This window comes from Trachurus trachurus, assembly GCF_905171665.1.
Source record: "Trachurus trachurus genome assembly, chromosome: 9".
NCBI classification, from domain to species: Eukaryota; Metazoa; Chordata; class Actinopteri; order Carangiformes; family Carangidae; genus Trachurus; species Trachurus trachurus.
Window position 1 is genome coordinate 36,678,774 of NC_139895.1, and position 17,786 is coordinate 36,696,559.

Sequence of the window (17,786 nt, forward strand, 5' to 3'; positions counted from 1 at the left end):
ATGTTAAAACAGGAATGAATCGATTCCAATCTTTAAAGAAAAGAAAAAACAGCAGGTACAGCAAGGGTTATGCATACAGCGCAGGTGTCCCAGTACATGTTATTACATACTGCGTATAGTGAAAGGTAGTTTATACAGTCAAAAAGTTTTTTTTCAGAATACATTATACCAATCTCTTTATTGTTATTAGCCCCCAATAAGCATTCTCCTTAAAATATTTATTGTCCCTTTAGAAATTCATGAGCATACACTGTTGTCTAAAAAAAATTATAGTATGGGAATGAGCACTGACAGCAGCTGCAGCTCAGTTGCATGCACAAAGTTATACCATCCAATGAACCCTCAACACTGAAATTTTAGTGCAGCTGTACCAAAATTAGTATCTCCACTTTGACTGATGGTTTGCATTTTCATATCTTGTTTTTTTATCTTCTTTGTACTATTAAACAATTATGATGAATTCACAATCATACAAAATTGTATTTATATATTAACTTCTGGAAACAATAAACTTATGCCCTAACCCAAGAAACAACGATAAAACAAGTATGACATCTGATTCAAGGGTAGTCTTTTTTTTTTTTTGTAAATACAGTATGTACCAAATGTAACATCAGAAAATGAACACATCTGATTGCACCTGCAGTAGAAGTAACTTTTCTGCTTTATCTTGTGACTTCCTCTCTCACTCAGTTTAGGTGCAATCACTTCATGTGCAATGTCAGTTGATCCACCCACTTATTTTTACGATAAACCACTCTTCAGTAAAGATTTCCACACATAAACAATAAAACATATAACATCTTGCACACACCCTCAGCAGAAATACGTTTCTCCAAACTGACTTAGTCCTTTACAGCGTATTAAAGATTGCTTAAGGCTTTTTTGCGTGCGAATTACTGCAGTCCATGCTTGACAAAACACCTCCGTACGTAACTGAGATTAATATTTTTAGACTTTAAGAACCCAAGGTGATATGGTAACAACAAATTTAAGAGACACTGCATTTTAACAACAGACCATACAAAAAACTGACCACAATTGTATGACTTTTAACTTCATGAAAGTAAGTGATGATGTTTCATCACAAGCTGCTTGGAAACCATGTGGAAGTGTATAAGCATGTCAGTTAAATCATAGATGAGCGACTTCACTCATACACAGGCACAAAGAAATGGAAGAACAGTTCGTTGCCAGTCTGGTGGCAGACTCAGAGTTGTTTCTGTCACCAAGAACACTTCTTAAAATAATGTCAGTCATCATTAAGCAACATCAAAGCTGCTGAATTAATATTATAAGAGGATGACTAAATACCCTTTAGTGAGTAAAACTGCTGATTCAACGGGGAAAAACTGGCCCAACAGAGCAGTTTAATTAATATCTATGATAACAAAACTGAAGATGAACGGTCCTCTCGGAGAAGCCGTCAAATAAAAGTTGTAATTCCTTTTAACTCTAAATAAATAAATGTGACAAGAGCATAACAAAATATAAACAACCGTCAAATTAAGAGAAAAGAATAAAGCTATGGTATATAAAGTATTACTCTGCGAAAGCACTTCTGTGCTGATGGGAGAATGCCAAATGTTGGCAGCAATTGTTAAGAAAAGAGAAAGGGATTATGGGGCTAAAAAGTGCCTTTGTGGATAAAACTCCACTCTCCCTCTGATGGCCTGAGAAAAGTTCTTCTGTTATGACTGCTGCTCTTCTGCCTCGTTGTTATTTTCTGCCACCGTATTGTTTAGCGGCATTGATGATTTGGAGATGTTGTTTTGAAGCTCCACTTGAGCCAGTCCCTCCTCTGTGTTTGTCCATGAGCTCACTGACTCATGCACTGTTACTGTGTGTTCCTCCATCTGCCTTTGGAGGATGTCCATCTCCTCCCTTCGAAAGAAAAAAGAAAGACAAACACATTTCATGTACAATCACATTCACCACAACACAACAAAAAGCTCAATGTAGGTATGTTGATAATGTGTAACAGAAAATGGGCTTACTTGAGCTGCCGTAGACAGTTGTGTAGGTTATTGAGAGGCTCCTTGTTGACTGAAGTTGATGGTTTCAGCAACTCATCCAGTAACGAGGCAGGCACTGGGCAGTCTGGGATCTTAACTGGTGTCACTGGGTTGGATGGGTTCCCCTCAGTCTTAAGCTCCATACGCTGCTGCTCCAACATAATTGTATTTAGTCATTTATCATCAGTAGGCACTTCTTATTTTGCATCATACTGAAAACACTGGCCTTTAAAACTGTCTGAAGACAGGCTGCTGGCATTGTAAGCATTACTCATGCTGCAGAAATTAAAGGGTACGCCCAGTTGGGTAACAGCAAAACAGCAAATTGTTACATACTCTTAGTTCAGTGATACTGTCTTATATCAATTTCTGCTAATATTCATTGACAGGATTTTCAAACTGCCAGTTCAAGAGCATTAAAATAATCACATGACACAAGGAGAGGGAGGTTTGTTACCTTCCTCAGGCGGCTCTGTTTCAGGTCCTGTTTGAGTTGCTGGTTCTGCAGTAGGACTGTCTTCATGCTGTTCCTCAGCTCGCCCACTTTGGCCTGCAGCATGAACTTATCCTTCCTGGTGCTGCTCAGCTCCTCCTGCACCGACTCCAGTTCCACCTTGATGTTCTGGACCCCAAACAAAATCCTCTTAGTATAGAGGAGTGACTAGAGTGTCACTCCATCTCGATTCCCTCTGGATTCTACCGGTTTACTGGGCTAACATTTTTATGAAGTACATGTAATGCAGTGCATTCATAAATCCAAGAATATTTCAATTACTTTTAACATCTGGTTAAGCAGCGATCAATATTTGGCAGCTTTGTGCCTATATTTTATAATGAAGTGAACACTTGCCTGGAGAGCTGTCTGTAGGTTGTCCAGCTCCCTATGATGGCACTGCTCCATCATCTCTACCTGCTGCTTCTGAGCGTCAATGTCCCTCTGCCTCTGCTCCACCTCCCACTTCAGGTCCTCCACCTGTATGGACATGAACAGTCAATTTTAGTTATCAGTTGTTTTCCACAACAACAAATTGTGGATCAAAGACTGGATGGAATTTGAAAAAACTGGGATCATAAAACTCTTCACGATCATCCAGGGCAATGATTAAAGAGTTGTATTAGAATAACTTCCAAAATGGATGAGCTTGGCTTCTCGCAGTCACAATATTCATCAGCCAAACATGTCAGTCTGACCCTGGTTAAGAAGCCCTACCTCCTGGTGAGTGAGGGGCTGCTTGGCCAGTTCCTCATCCAGTTGTTTCCGGAGGATCTGGAGCTGTGAGTGAGCCTCAGCCAGCTCCTGCTGGAACCTGGAAACCTCCTGAGTGTGCTGCTCATCTTGAGACCTGTAGAGGATCATACACTCACTGATAAATAACTTCTCAGATGTACAACTAGTACAGACTTTGGAACAAAGTATTGGATTTTTAAAAAGGTATCTTTCAAAAATGACTGTATTCTTTCATCAAACAAATTGGTGTACCGTAGTTTGTGCGCTTCACTCTGCAGAACTTTGACCAGGTCCTCTTTGGCCTGCAGGTCTTTCTTGATCTCTGTCAGCTCCAGCATGGCTGCCCTGTAGTGCCGCTTATTATGGGCTGCTTCAGCCTTTGCTGCTGCCACCTACAGGACAAATCACATAAAGACCCAAACATTCAAACATATGCACATTGTTAACTTATTTTAAAGTCTTTCTGGTATATGACATAGAGCTCTTACCTGCTCCTTCAGATCATTGACTTTGGTTTTCTCTTTCTCCAAGGCAAGCTGTAGAGTTTGCACCACTTGCTTCATTTGCTGGTCCTCCTCCTCTTTACGCTTCAGAACAGCTTGAACCTGTAAAAAAGGATAAATGTCAACACAACGTTCTCTTAAAGGATTTTTTTGTTGTTACGTAAATAAGTATTCCAATATTTATAAGATGTAAACAGGTTTTTTCACCTGTAAGTTGAGTTGAACAAGATCCGCTTCTCTCTTAGCTAGGGCAGACTCCAAAATGTTGGAATGCTCCCGCAGTGAATTGTGGGACTGTGCCAGTCCTGCTAATTTCCCTTTTTCATGCTCCAGCTCAAGTGCTAACTTCTTGTTGGCATCCTCTAACTTTCTGATCCGTTTCTTGAAGCATCGCGACTCCTGAAGCTGTGAAATGAATTCATGTCATTAATAAAAAGCGGCAAATGTAAATTGTGTGATTCCAGCTCCTACAGGGTTGTGATCTGTATTATTAAAGGTACAGAGAGCAGTTTTGTGTTCCAAAAACCTGACTGGATTATCACAAACTGATAGTTTACCTCATCCTCAAGCTCCATGACTTTCTCCTGGTACTCCTCCAGCTCTGTGGAGGTGAGGGTGATCACTTCCTGCAGCTCCTTCTCTAGCATAGTCTTGCTTTTGGCCACAACCTGCAGCTCAGCTTGCAGGGCCTTAATCTTCTCCTGGACAACAAAAGTACAGCCACACTGAGTTTCATTTTTCTGATACTAAACAGGTGCACCCAGGATTTTTCACAATAAAAAGAGAAATATCTTAATGATGAAGGGACATCAAAGCAAATTTAAAGCAGCACCCTAGTGTCTTACTTATTACAGTAAGTATAATCATTGCCTTGTGGGTGTTCGCCTTCAACTGACCAGCTAAGTATCAGAAAATATGGTCACAACCTCTCCTTCCTGAGTTAAACCCATGTTTTAAATTGTGTCATAATTAATGTATTAATTCCTGAGTTATGTTGGTCAGAGGTCACAGTGACTGCCAAGGTCTGACAGGATGTTCCAGTACCTGTAATGCCTGGCTGTTTCCCTCATCCGACACCTGGGCTTTGAGTTTGACCAGCTCTGCCTCAGCCGCCTCCTTGTCAGTCAAGGCCTCTTGGAGCCTCCTGCTCAAGATGCCCACAGCGTTCTCGTAGGCCTTGTGTTTGGCTTTCATCTCCTTCTGAGCGCTCGTCAAATCCGTCCCCAGCCGCTTCATGCGCACCTTCTGCTCTGAGATGGCCCTTTTCGATGCGTATAAGAAAGAAATGTTACTAACAACAGGGAAATGTTGGAATGAAGAGTGTGCATGTTAAAAATCTCATTTAATTGACAAATACAGGTGATAAACAAAGAGTGCAACAATGTGGATGGATGTGCTTTTCAACCATGTAATGATTCAGGAATTGTATAATCAATGTCCTGCATTACTGTTTATAAATAGCCCCTGACAACATGATCCAAGTCATTACTGTAGGAATCATTGAAGCTCCGCAAATCTGGATGAGCACATGACTCACTTTTTGGCTCCAGCCTCCATTTGCTCCACCTGCTTCCTAAGGCCTTCATTCTCCTGTGTCACTGCTGCTAGCTGGCTCTGATCAAACTGCAGAGACTACAGGAGGAAAAAAACAAAACAAAACAAAAAAACAACTAACATTACAATACAAGAATTTCAACATTTCTTTTTTTCTTTATCTTGTTTTTAAAATATGGTATGAAGTAAATTTAGTGAGAAATGTATCAATGTAATACCTGGATCTGGGTCTCCAGCTGATCCCTTTCTTTCTGAATAGTTTGCAGATGAGCTTCCAAGTTATTCATCTGCTCCTGGACTCTCACCACCTCCTTCTGCAGCCGGGCCTGCTCCAGCTCTGCCGTCTGCTTCTCCCCCTGCACGCCCAGCAGCTCCTGCTTCAGGTCCTTCACTTCTGCCAACAGACGCTTCTTGGTGGACTTGAGCTCGCTGATCAGCTGGTCTTTGGAGCTGGCATCCCGCCGATACGCTTCCACCATCACCTGTGAAGTAAACCACATTTTGCGTTTGATGGAGGTTTATGGCAAAACAAAACACTGGTCAAGTGTTAATGAAGTGAGTATTTTCGCCTGCGATGGAGTAGGCTTGCTCATATGTGTCTCCACCGAAGCAGCAGGCTAAATGACATTTGAGATACAATGAGAGAGTGCTGCAACAACATTTGAATCCCACACTGCATCATGTCTAGAGCTCGATGTGCTTTTTTCAGCCCAAATTTCAGCCTTTGTGTTTGTTTCTAAAGGAAGAAGGACATTTCACATTATGTTAAAGGGAAACCACCATAGGAGAGCTGAGAAGCAGCTCCTTTCTTGTTTAATATATTCAAACAGATTTACAGATTTCAATGTAGATGTGCTATAAAAATGACCACATCAAACATTGACAGAGAAAGTGAGTGAATCTGTCAAATACTGATAACACAGACAGTTTTTCTTGTTTGGCACCTGAGGGGGCACAGCAATTTTCCCTTTATGAATTTCTGATAGCAGTCTGATTTCAAAGAGGAAAGTTAATGCACGAGTCCGAAGACGGTCTACAAAAACCCTGTAAAATATCATTCATATTTCTGTCATTCTGTCAATTTAGTGCACGCTCTTGATGACAGCCTGTCAATGCCAAAATGCATGGCATCCTCCACCGCCTAGTCCACGCGGAGACCTATCAACCAGCACTTTGGGCATTCTTCAGCAGTGACAGCCATCTGGTTCTACAATACATCCTCCCACAACACTGTCAGTCTTATCAAGCTGGGAGATTTCTGACAAGTGTTCTAATGTCTATACAAAGTCCACACAGTCCACGCTTTGTTCTGCCTTCAACTATCTTTACACAATAGGAGAGAACTGTACATAGGAGCAGTGGAGATGTCTTACCTTCTGTTGTTGGAACTGCTCCTTGAATTTCTGAGCTTGTTTCTTCACGGCACTATTTTCTTGTTGTAGCGTTTCAATCTGTAACAAAGTAAAAGCCTTTTATTATTCACTACATAGTTACAGAGAGGCAGTCTCAATGGGATAAAATGCTACATAATATTTAGATTAAATTAACTTAAAGCAGAAGTAAGCTAACTTCCTGTCAGCCGATGGAGTTAGCAGTCCCTGCCCTCGTCCCTACGTCACCACATTCACGCGCATCCCTTGGCTGCACACACAGAGAGGACCGCCCCTTTATGCCGTTCTCTCTCCTCATTGGATAAAGGTTGTAGGATACAAGGAAAGTTTTCTCCTCGGCTTACAGCAGAGCAGAGTGACTGACAGACCCGTGTTTCAGACCAAACACTCTATAGAAGTGATTGCTGTCGGAAGATACAACTATTTAAGACTTATATTAACACAAACATTCCGCTTACTTCTGCTTTAATGACAAAACTAATTGTAGAAAACAGATACATTCAACTACATGCATAAAAAGTTGTTCTCTGACTAAGTCACAAGCAGCTCAGCATTTTCTGCAGTACTTTATAGTAGTGCTGTCAAAGTTAATGCATTCATTTTGGAGATTCATTTTTAAACATTTAATGCATTAAAATTTGCATGAAAAAAAATCGTTTGGTTTACTTCCGGTGGCGGCTGACCCATAGCAGTAAAGCAGCTAAGCAGCTAAAAAGCTGCTTTAATTGTAGAGCTGTTAATACGTCACTTTATTAAGTTTTAATATTTTTCATGTGAGAAAGTAACCGTTTAGATCCCAATATGTGGTCAGTGTGGCAGAAGCGGTCTGGAGTGGTCTTGATGGTTTTGATATTCAACCTGCACTTCAACACATGTAGCCTGGGTTATGTTATTATTTTTTGTGCCATATTTGTACTTCACAGGAGAGAAACTGTGTTCTAAGTTTAAAGAAAGCCATTAAAATAGTCTTTGAATTTAAATATACTTTCTTTGTGTTTATTCTATGATTTTACATCAATAAATATTCATTATTAGCTTTATTCTTAAGTGGACAAATGCAATTAATTAATCGATAAATTGATCGCGATAAATTACAGAAAATTGTGCAATTAATTTGTTAATTTTTTTTAAATTGATTGACAGCCATACTTAATAGCCAAAACAACATCTGCTCACCTCCCACCCATTTCATACCTGATTGGCTTTGACCTGGACTTCCTGTCTGAGCTGATCTAAGACATCCGAGGCCACCAGAACGTCCTCTCCGAGCCGCTCAGCTCCCTCGTCAAGTTGACTTTTGTCAGCGCGAGCAGCTTGCAGTGCTACCTCCAGGACAATCTTCTCGTTCTGGAGGTACTGGATGTTGTCGTCCTTGGCATTGCTCTCCGTCTGTAGCTCGGCCAGCTGGGCCTCCAGCTCCAGGTAGCGGGCCTCCAGCTGGTTGATGGACTGCTCTTTGGTGTGCAGGTTCTCCTGAGTGGTGGTCAGCTGGCGCATCAGCTCCAGATGTTCTTTCTGGAGCGCCTGCAGCTGCACATCTTTCTGGGAAAGGGTTAACTTCACCTAGGAGAGATGCAGTATGGTGTGAAGGGAGTTTTAAGACGGTGTGCAGTAAGAATCTTACTGAACATATGAGGTTATGGTGGCACTTGGTGTAACTACCTGCTCTAGTTCCCTCTCCAGGCTGCTGGCTGTGTTGGCCAGTTTCACTAAACGGTCTCGCTCTTCCTCAAACTCTTCCAGTTTGTGCTGCAGGTCGTCTTCCACCATGCTCTTTGCATCCTGGATCTGCTTGTAAGCTGCTTCCTGGGTCAGCATGTCAGCCTACGACACAAACAGTAAAAAGGTTTACATTACAACAATACGCTCCATCTACTTCATACTACATTTTATGTGCAAGTCAAACATGCAAACCATGGGCCAAAGCCGGCCAGCCAGATGAATTTGCCAAGTGTGAAAATTCCATTAAAGACAGAAGAGGCATAATATTGTTGAAATTGCACTTTTTTTTCTCCAGAAATTTTAGGTTGTTCATAATATGTTTTGTAAAAGAATAGTTCATTTAATGTAAACATCTTAATAATGTACTTATTTGCACTAAAACAAAGAGAAAAGTTAAGAGTTTTCATTATTTATAGGTTATTACGCTATTATTTTACCGGCCCGGCCCACTTGAGATTAAATTGCACTGAATGTGGCCCCTGAACTAAAATGAGTTCGACACTCCTTATTAAAACCAATGCTGTCTCTTTAGAAAAGTCTGACAACATACTGATTCATGTATGGGAGGATATAAACACAAACATGATGATGGAATAAGGTCAAAAAACAGATCCTCAAGAATGTACCTCGATACTCTGCAGCTGAACAGCTATACGTTCTTTTTCTTTGATGGAGCGGTGTTGGGTCTCATTGAGCTGGTGAGACAGCGTCACATTCTCCAGCTTCAGATGTTCCATAACACCAATCTGAGTCATCTGTCCAGCCTGGGTAAGAAAAAAAAGCCCAAGGTGAAACACCTCACTTAGGATGCTTTGTCTTTTACATAACAACTTTTGTCTGTCTAGTACAATACATGATGACAAAAGCAAATGCATCGACCTCAGCCTTACCTGCATGTTCGCCATTTCTCCTTGCAGTCGCACCCTTGCCTCCTGGGCCATGGCCAACTGCTGCTGGTACCACAGTCTGACCTGCTGGAGCGAGTCGATCTCAGCCTGCGAGGTCTTCAGTCGGCTCTGCAGGGTGCTGCGCTCCAGCTGGACCTGTTGAAGTTGGCTGTGAAGGCCACCCATCTGCTGACGCAACTCCTGAACTGTAAAAGTAAACATAGATTTTTAACACAGATGAAGGTGGCAATATATTTTTTTTTTTTACACTAAAGCTCTCTGGGTTGCCATCACTTACCTGCATTGTCTCTTAAAGTCACAGTGCTTTGCATCTCCTCCACCTTCCCCATCAGCCTGTTGTACTGGTCCTCAGCCACTTTCAGGTCGTTGCTTAGAGAAGCCAGACTGGCATTCTTGCTTTCCAGACTTCCCTGAAGCTCCACCATGGCCTTCTCTAGCTGGCTGCAGTTCTGTCGCAGCGTGCCAACCTCGGTGGTGAGGGTGCTCTGTTTCTCCTGGCTGACCTGAGCCTCCTCCTTCTTAGCCTGTAGCTGAGCATTCACTGTAGCCAGCTGGGCCTGAAGCTCCGTCTTCTCCTTCAGAGCCTGGAGGACAGCAGAGTGTGGTCAGCACTTACGCTCAATTATTCCCGCTGTTTTGAAGACGGCGTTATTATCTGGGCAGCCTGCCCAGGTAACTTAACAACCATCAATATAAATCTTTTTGGGATGCTGTGATACATGACTTGGCTCAGTAGCAGAACAGACATTTATTATGGTGTTAAATGATCCTAATTAATTGGATATAAGTTATGTCAAATGATACACAGCCTTATTAGCATATTGAAGTGTGAGACTTAATGTGCAAGAAAGAACTGTTAAGTGGACGACCTCATAGCCAAATGGTTGGGATGCCGACCACCTGCCCTGAGCACTCAGTCCCTGCTTTGTTTATGGTATGTCATTCCTCCACACTCTCTTCCTGCATTTAAGAACTTAAAACTCTATCTATTTTATTTTATTTTACTTTTTTTTTTTTTTTGCTCCTGCTTTTAACTCTGTGTTTTTTGTGTTTATGTTTTAAAAAATGTTTTGTCTTTATGTAAAGCACATTGAGTTGCCTTGGTATGAAATGCGCTATATAAATAAAGATGCCTTGCCTTGCCTTAATGTCTTAAGTAAGGTTCTGTGACGCTGCATGTACTTAGGCAGAGCGGTACATGCTTCACTAAAAACAAAAATGTCACCCTCATTCTGGCATCACAGAAAAGTATGAAATCACAATACATTGCAACCATGAACATCTGTAACACATTTTGCACCCATGTATGTTCCATAAAAATGTCATAGTATCTCACGGTGAAAGGAAGCTGTTATCTAGTGCCACCAGCATGACTAACACTTTTTTTAATTATAGCTTGGGCGGTTGCTGTTTATGCCACTCAGTGCAGTGTATAATTTGTAGATAAGAAGGTCTATTTTACTACAAAACTAACTGTGTTTGAGAAGTCCATTCAACTCTATGGACATTTTTGAGGATGCAGCTTGTTAGAGAAAGTAGAATAAAGATATTTCAAGGTGTCGGTAGTATGTACAAAATGTGTATGGATGAATACTTTCTCCAGAACAAAGAGATACAGTATTACGATTATAGAAATGCGTAATTTCATGTTAATGCCCAACCACTGCTCCACACTGTTCATCCTTTTTTGTTTTCTCTCTCTCTTTTTATTCCCAACAAATTCAATTTGCCTGCTCAACACCCCTTATCACAATTCCAACCCTTGTTCTTTGTTTTGTTCTGTCTTTCTTTGTTCTGTAATTGCCCCTTGTCCCATATTGTTCTGTACTTCCTGCTGTAATGTGTGCATAAATGTTCAATAAAAAAAAAAAGAAATAAAAGAAAAAGAAATGTGTTATATAACCTGATTGGCCTCAGATGACAGGGACTCCAGCTGGCCCTCCAGTCTCATCTTCTCTTTCATCACCTGCAGCATCTCATCGTGGCCCATCACTGAACTCTCCAAAGAAACACTAAAACAAATGATTGAGAGAAAATGATAAACGTTAATATTATTAAAATGACGGCCTTAAGCAGGCATTGTAAGCTTTCTTGTTTTGTCTTTCTTTTGTTTTTTTGTCTCTCAAAATATGTCAACAGTTGGTTTCAGAGACTCTGACCAGTACCTGCTGGAGAAACTGTCCCTGCGACTACGAGACTCCACTGTTCCCTCTCTGTCCTGCTCCAGCTCCAGCAGGTGCTGCTCTTCGCTGGCGGCCTGCAGCACCTCCTGCAGGGAGGGGAACTGCCCCATGGCCTCGGGTGCGATCTCCCTCCCCTCCACCGTGTAGGGCCCCCGCTGCCTCTCCACTGCTGTGGACAGCATGCCGTACGTCCCCCTGGTGGACACGCTGCTGTAAGATGAGCTGTCACTGTCGTTGCCGTCATTCCCCAGCCTCATCCCCGATTCGCTGCCGTTGATTTCTGAGGCGTTGTCCCCGACGTTGGAGCCCGGAGCGCCGGGCTGGGACTCTGTCTCGCAGGTGCTGCCCTCTGACATCACACTGACCTCAGACAGCGTGGACACGGAGCTGATGGTGGACTGGAAGGAGCTTGTAGTGTTATCTGCTGCTCTTGCTCCACCTCCTCCACCTCCATCACTCTCAGGGGACTTGTAGTCAGCTAAGGAATGGATCTTGCTGGGCCGGGGAGACCTGGACTTCCTCTCCTTGGAGGGAGGGATTCCCAAGCTACCCAGTTTTGGACCACGTGGGACACTGGTCCTCAGGAAGGAATACTCCGTGGTCATGGCCACAGTGCTGGCCCGCGGCAGAGCCTCAGGATGCAGCATGAGCTCTGGATCCAGAGTGCTGGAAGGCCTGGTCTTGCCGGTGCTGCGATGAGACTGGAAAGCAGATGAAAAGAATCAATGGTCTTGCACCGCTGAGAAAACCTGAATGTGAAATCTGAAGGTTGCGCAGTTTGAAATCAGTAACTTCTAACTAAATCTAAGCAATGACAGAAAATCAATAAAACAAATACACAAATACAGAACACTTATTGGAGCCAAAGCTGCACTTGCAGAATATTTTCTCCAAACTGTGAAAATGTGTTTAAACTGTGAATCACCTGGGTCACAAGAAAATAACACGCATGATTTGAATGCCAACTAGAACACACGTCTTATCTAATAGCAGAAATCCAAAGCTGAAAACACGAATACACCGGGTCACAACTCTATCCATCAAGCTTCTTCAAATTGTATTGATTGCTTTTGGAAGCATATCTCTAATAGACGGGCAACGATTGCTGAGTGGATGACAAAGGTGGGTGAGGAAACTAGGGTTTTGAAAGGAAACTGAGGGCTAACCTACAAGTCAGGATACATTTTGAGTGCTCCGCTCACTCACCCTCTCCTTATGCCTTTGCACTCTGTACTGCTTCAGCTGCTCCTCCAGGCGCCGGCGGGCCTCCAGGCGGATCTTCTCCTCGTTCTCCATCTCCAGTGATGGCTTCTGGTTGGCTAAAGGGACAGTACATTAGGCCAAAAAAAAAAGAAATCTGTATAACATCATGCACAAGTACACAAAAGTACTCTATTTAGTTTTACACGGGACGAGCTTCTCTACAACTGTAAAAGAGGAAATCCTGGCAGTGATCCCTCTGCTGTATACCTGGTCGGGCATACTTGTACGATGTCGGCCGTATGTAAAGAAGAATAAACTGCTTTGAACTCTGACCAACAATTAACAAATAATTCAAAATGGAACGCAGTTAATCTCCAGGCTGGAAACAATGACAAGTGAGTAACAGATTACACCTGCACTGTTTTTACATGACACCTACAGGTGACAGCATTGGTGTTGTCAGGCACAAGCTTCACCAATAAAGGCTATGTGAATTATTGAGGTGGTTCCCTACACTATATCACTCTCTCCTTGCTTGGTTTGTTAATACTCACATAGAAAACTTGACCTCAGTTATGACAGCAGCCGATCTGTAGTCAGTAAATTATAGGATTCTTCATGTGGTGAAACACATATAGATTGTGCGTATGAGCTATAATATAAAGCCAAACAAATTCACCACAAGCCCTAAAAATACATTCCAGGTTGTGCTCATAGCATTGATGCCTTTGAAATCCCACGTAAGAGATAACATAACAGAGGGATTAGTTCCAAAATGCAGCCATTAGTCCAAACAGTGATCCAAATGAAGCACCCACACCAAAGTCTAAACAGGCAATTAAATGCCTTGGGAGTTGCAGAAAGGAAGCAAACTAAACAACTAAAAAGAAATTCCCACCGAATCCATTTGTTAATCAGATAATACACAGACAAGGGAGTTAAAAAGGATATGCACATAACCAAACATCCCACAGCAAAATGAGGTTTAAATACGGGGGACATAGAGGGGGCATTCACTCCATATAAGTTTATGCTTACACAATTCAGTCTCCTGCATAGGCATACTGAGTCTGAGCGACTGCAATGCATCACTCGTGTGAATCGTGACCCCAGCACTAGCCCCCTCAGACTTCTCTAGCATCATGGGTGGATAAGCAGCCACACCTGGGGAGGGCCCTTGAGTCTGGGAGTTGACGGGGGAGCTGGTGTTCTGTGGAGGGGCCGTCGGCAGCAGGGACCCATTTATACAGGCATCCCCTGCAGCAATGAGGCCCTCTGCCAGTCCATCTCCATTTGGCATCAGATCTGAACTAACAGGACCTGGAAGAGAAGGGGAAGAAGAAGCCCCGGAGGAATGTGACAGTTAGCCATGATAAGACAAGAGCTACGCTGAGTAGTAATCAATTCTCTTGGGAAACTGGTTTGACAACTTTATCAAGCTACAGTACCATGCAGCATATGGCAACTGAAGCACATCCAGCTGCACCTACTCTTAACAATTACAATAATAATTACCAGGCTCTTTGTGCTAGAAAAAAATTTGAATCACATTCAAATATGCACTGAATATTTTTTTCAACTTTGACTGCTGCTTATTCAGTCATGGATATTGGATATACTATATCTACCGGTAATATTTAAAAGAAAATTATCATCATTGCATATTTATCAGGGGTATAGTCATTCTACAGCTTTAATTGATTGCTAATTGAAGAAAAACACAGGAAAACACAGCAAGTCTTTATCATTGTTTGGGGTTTTTGCAAGTTAGTGAAAAGGATCCTCTGATTAATGAACCATCTCTGATTTGGACCATCTCTTGTGCACAACCCAACTCTACATTGTACTAAAAGCTCACATTTTCAGTTTGGCTTTCTTCTCCTAAAACTTAAGTGTTTGAGGCTATAAACACAGTTGCCTTCTGATGGCAAACTAATTAGAATTCAGCTCAGCTATTTAACACATTAGTTCAAAGAGTGGTGTAACACATAGCAGCAGAGGGCCTCGGGCCCTGTAGTAGCCAACAAAACAGGTCATGCGTGGCAGCACACATTGTTAGATAAAATAGATACTAGTAATATCCCCAAAGGGGAACAAACTTTTCAAATAGGAAAGCTCATATAACGCAGTAGGAAGCTAGTTCTCAGTGGGAGAATATCAAAAATAACAACAACAAAAAAAAACAATTATTTCTAGGCTATGAAGGTCACCAAATCACTTCAACCTAAAACCACTAGGCTACTTCACTGCTGCAAACATACCTGTATAATATGAATTTAATAGAAGTGAAAATGAGGCAATACGTACTTTTAATCAAAAATTTTTAATCTAACAAATCCACAGATAACAAAATAGACTTTCTTAACCAGGATTCACTGTGGTGGTAAGACACATTCTGCTTTGCACAGGATTTGTATAGCTTAAAATTACCATGGTGTTGTTTGCATAGAATGAATATGCATGTAAACAGACACACACAGACCGGACTCACCATTACAAATATTCCCTTTTGTATTTTCTGTGTTTGTGCGTCCCTGTTGTTTCAGTAGTGTATCCCCTTCCATGACATGGGCTTCAATCTCTTTGGATTTGATAACTCGGCCTTCTTGGTAAGCATTGGCTTCTGTTTGAGCTACTTCTGAATGGTTAGTTTCCATTTCCATTAAGAAACTGGACAGTCACAGTCCTTCTGGTGCTGCTTTGGAAAAAATGTCTCACAAAACCATTTTCTTAGGAGGCAGGCCAGCTGGGCGTGTGTCAGTGTCCAGGAACACTTCTGAATACTGGCAGATCTGTAGAGAGAAAACAGTTCATATGTAGTATAATTGGGAGGTTTTGTTTGCAGAACATGAATCATAGTAAAGACCAATACACATCTCAGAAGGTGGGACTCCTTACTGCTGATCTCATTTAGACAGTGCTAATGTTATATAACAACACAACTGGTTTTAAGCCCAAGTAAAGGGCTAACAAGATGGCCTGGTGGTTAAGAAGATTGTAGCGCGTTAAATATAGATTAGCTAACTAGCAACTAACGCCCGTTGAATCCTTTCACTTTCACAGAGAAACGAAGTGGGCAAACACATATGACAGGCAGAAAGTGACGATCAGCTAAGGTTCAGTCTGTAAAAATGTAATTAGATTACAGCAGGAATCTGCTGATAAGTCAGACACGCGCCTTGTCAACCAGAGGATGGGCATTTAAAATTAACCCCTTCAGCCGGTAAAGACTGAGGAGTGTCAGTTAGAAATGGTGGAGACGAGTTTGTTGAATTTGCACCAACAACTCTACATAATTTTGTACACTTGTCGGCACCCCGCACCATAAGAGATTAGCACATCAGGATTTTGAGACTTAGGCGCGGAGGGAGGTGCACAGCTGTCCTGCAGTGACTGCGATATTGTTCAAAATTGCTAAACATCTGTCACTATATTATCATAATTTGCCATATGTTACTGATGACTGCAGGACTGTGATGCTAAGTTCTTGTTGTGATCTGACAGTAGCAGGATTCCTCTGCTAGCCTCCGTTGAGCACCATCTCACATCATTTTGCTGGGCTCACCAGGACAGTCGTTGATAAGACGAAAACCACGGAGCGGTTATATTAGCTTTATACGTCACTGACGCTGGCTAAACTCTAGCAGCTAATGGTAATAGATAATAGACTATATGGGAGGCGAATGAATCAAGCTAACGGCGCTAGCGACAAAGCTAGCTGACTGTGTTTACGACGGGAGCTGTCAGGCTAAATGTGCTAACTCGTTAGCTCGGCTCGCCATCGTAGGTTCAGCAGTGATTTTTGACATAGTTTAGCTAATTCAACGGATTACTCTGCTGTCGCGTAAATGCGTTACAAATCCCACGTGTAAATGATAAAATGACATGTTCGGTAAATGTATGAAAAGACATGAAATGCTCACCTTTTTGCGAGCTTCGCCTTTTACTACGTGGCTGTTTGGTTTCCGTCCCTTTACCTGTCCGACTAGAAACACAGGGCGCAGACAGAGCAGAAGCCTATCTGTCAGAGCAGGGAGGCTGCTCAGGGGGCGGAGAGGGGCTGTGCGTGCTCATAGCGTTTGGATTTAAAATTTAAAATAAATACATAAAATAAAATAAAAACTACTGTATTGTTATTTTATTCTAGAAATATATATTTGAAATGCCTATGCCAATGATAGCCTGAAGTAGGCTACATTAGTTCTGCTGGATTTAGCGGATGTGGTACATTGCCTCACCCTTGTGGCCAAAGAGCAGCGCCTTATTTCCCCCGTCCCTGTGCTACAACGATGAACCTGAAACTGGCAGAGGTGACTGACTACACACAGGTCATAACTGCCACTTCTTGAGCCCTGTGCCATACTGTCCACACAGTAGGCCTACATGGATTGCATTAATGTGCACACTGTATCATGCACTACTTAGTATAATGGGATTAAACTGGATTCTACATAAAGGATTTACATTTAGTTACAATTGCACTGGTCTTCTTTCCTTTTAAATCTCTGTTTAGTCTGGGTTAAGCATCACTTCCTAGGTTGAATTTTGATTACATCTGTCCAGAAATAACACCACTACCACTGACCTGACCTGACCCGGACCTAACAGTAGGCCTAATAATAGTATTCGGTTCATATTTGTAAAACTGTTGTGATGCCATGTGGCATGTGGCATGTAAAATAGAAAAATAAACAAACAAAATGATGGTATTCACACATTAGGATTCTAAAAAAAAAAAAAAAAGAAGGAGAAGAAGAAGCAATAATTCAACTGATACAATAAAGTCCTATAGTTTATTGTCTTAGGTTACAGGCCAGCTAGGACACCTATAAGCTATAAGAAGGAAGAGTCTGTGTGTAAGGTGCAAAGTGTTGGGAATATGACATCCAACTCTCTGGTCATGTCTACAGCCTACATGATAGCCTACACAAAGTTAGATCCTACCTCCAATGTCCACATTACTGACATTCTCATCAAAAAGAGTTTGTCCTTACAAAATATAATTACCACTACTGATACACTTTGTAATGCAAATAAAATGTAAACTAAGGTTTAGGTTAAGACTAACACTTTTAATAC

General features: G+C 41.9%; 1 protein-coding gene across 3 annotated transcripts; it reads right to left on the reverse strand.

Annotated features, from left to right (window-relative positions):
• Positions 1 to 56: 56 nt before the first annotated feature.
• Positions 57 to 16,687, reverse strand: golga3 (golgin A3). Of its 3 annotated transcripts, none has more exons than XM_083979435.1 (24): positions 16,631 to 16,687; positions 15,199 to 15,499; positions 13,872 to 14,027; positions 12,711 to 12,823; positions 11,487 to 12,205; positions 11,225 to 11,333; positions 9,599 to 9,905; positions 9,304 to 9,506; positions 9,040 to 9,177; positions 8,354 to 8,515; positions 7,886 to 8,254; positions 6,674 to 6,751; positions 5,519 to 5,782; positions 5,284 to 5,378; positions 4,791 to 5,007; positions 4,304 to 4,447; positions 3,954 to 4,151; positions 3,732 to 3,848; positions 3,496 to 3,635; positions 3,226 to 3,358; positions 2,866 to 2,988; positions 2,473 to 2,637; positions 1,998 to 2,164; positions 57 to 1,884 (listed from the first exon to the last, which is right to left on the reverse strand). In XM_083979435.1, exons 2-24 carry the CDS (start codon positions 15,368 to 15,370, stop codon positions 1,692 to 1,694), a joined length of 4,482 nt encoding a protein of 1,493 aa, XP_083835561.1. In that variant the 5' UTR covers positions 15,371 to 15,499; positions 16,631 to 16,687; the 3' UTR covers positions 57 to 1,691. The 3 variants fall into 3 exon arrangements, with proteins under 3 accessions (XP_083835561.1, XP_083835560.1, XP_083835559.1); XM_083979434.1 differs by having other exon boundaries at positions 1,998 to 2,161; positions 13,746 to 14,027; XM_083979433.1 differs by having other exon boundaries at positions 13,746 to 14,027.
• Between the last annotated feature and the right edge of the window lie 1,099 nt (positions 16,688 to 17,786).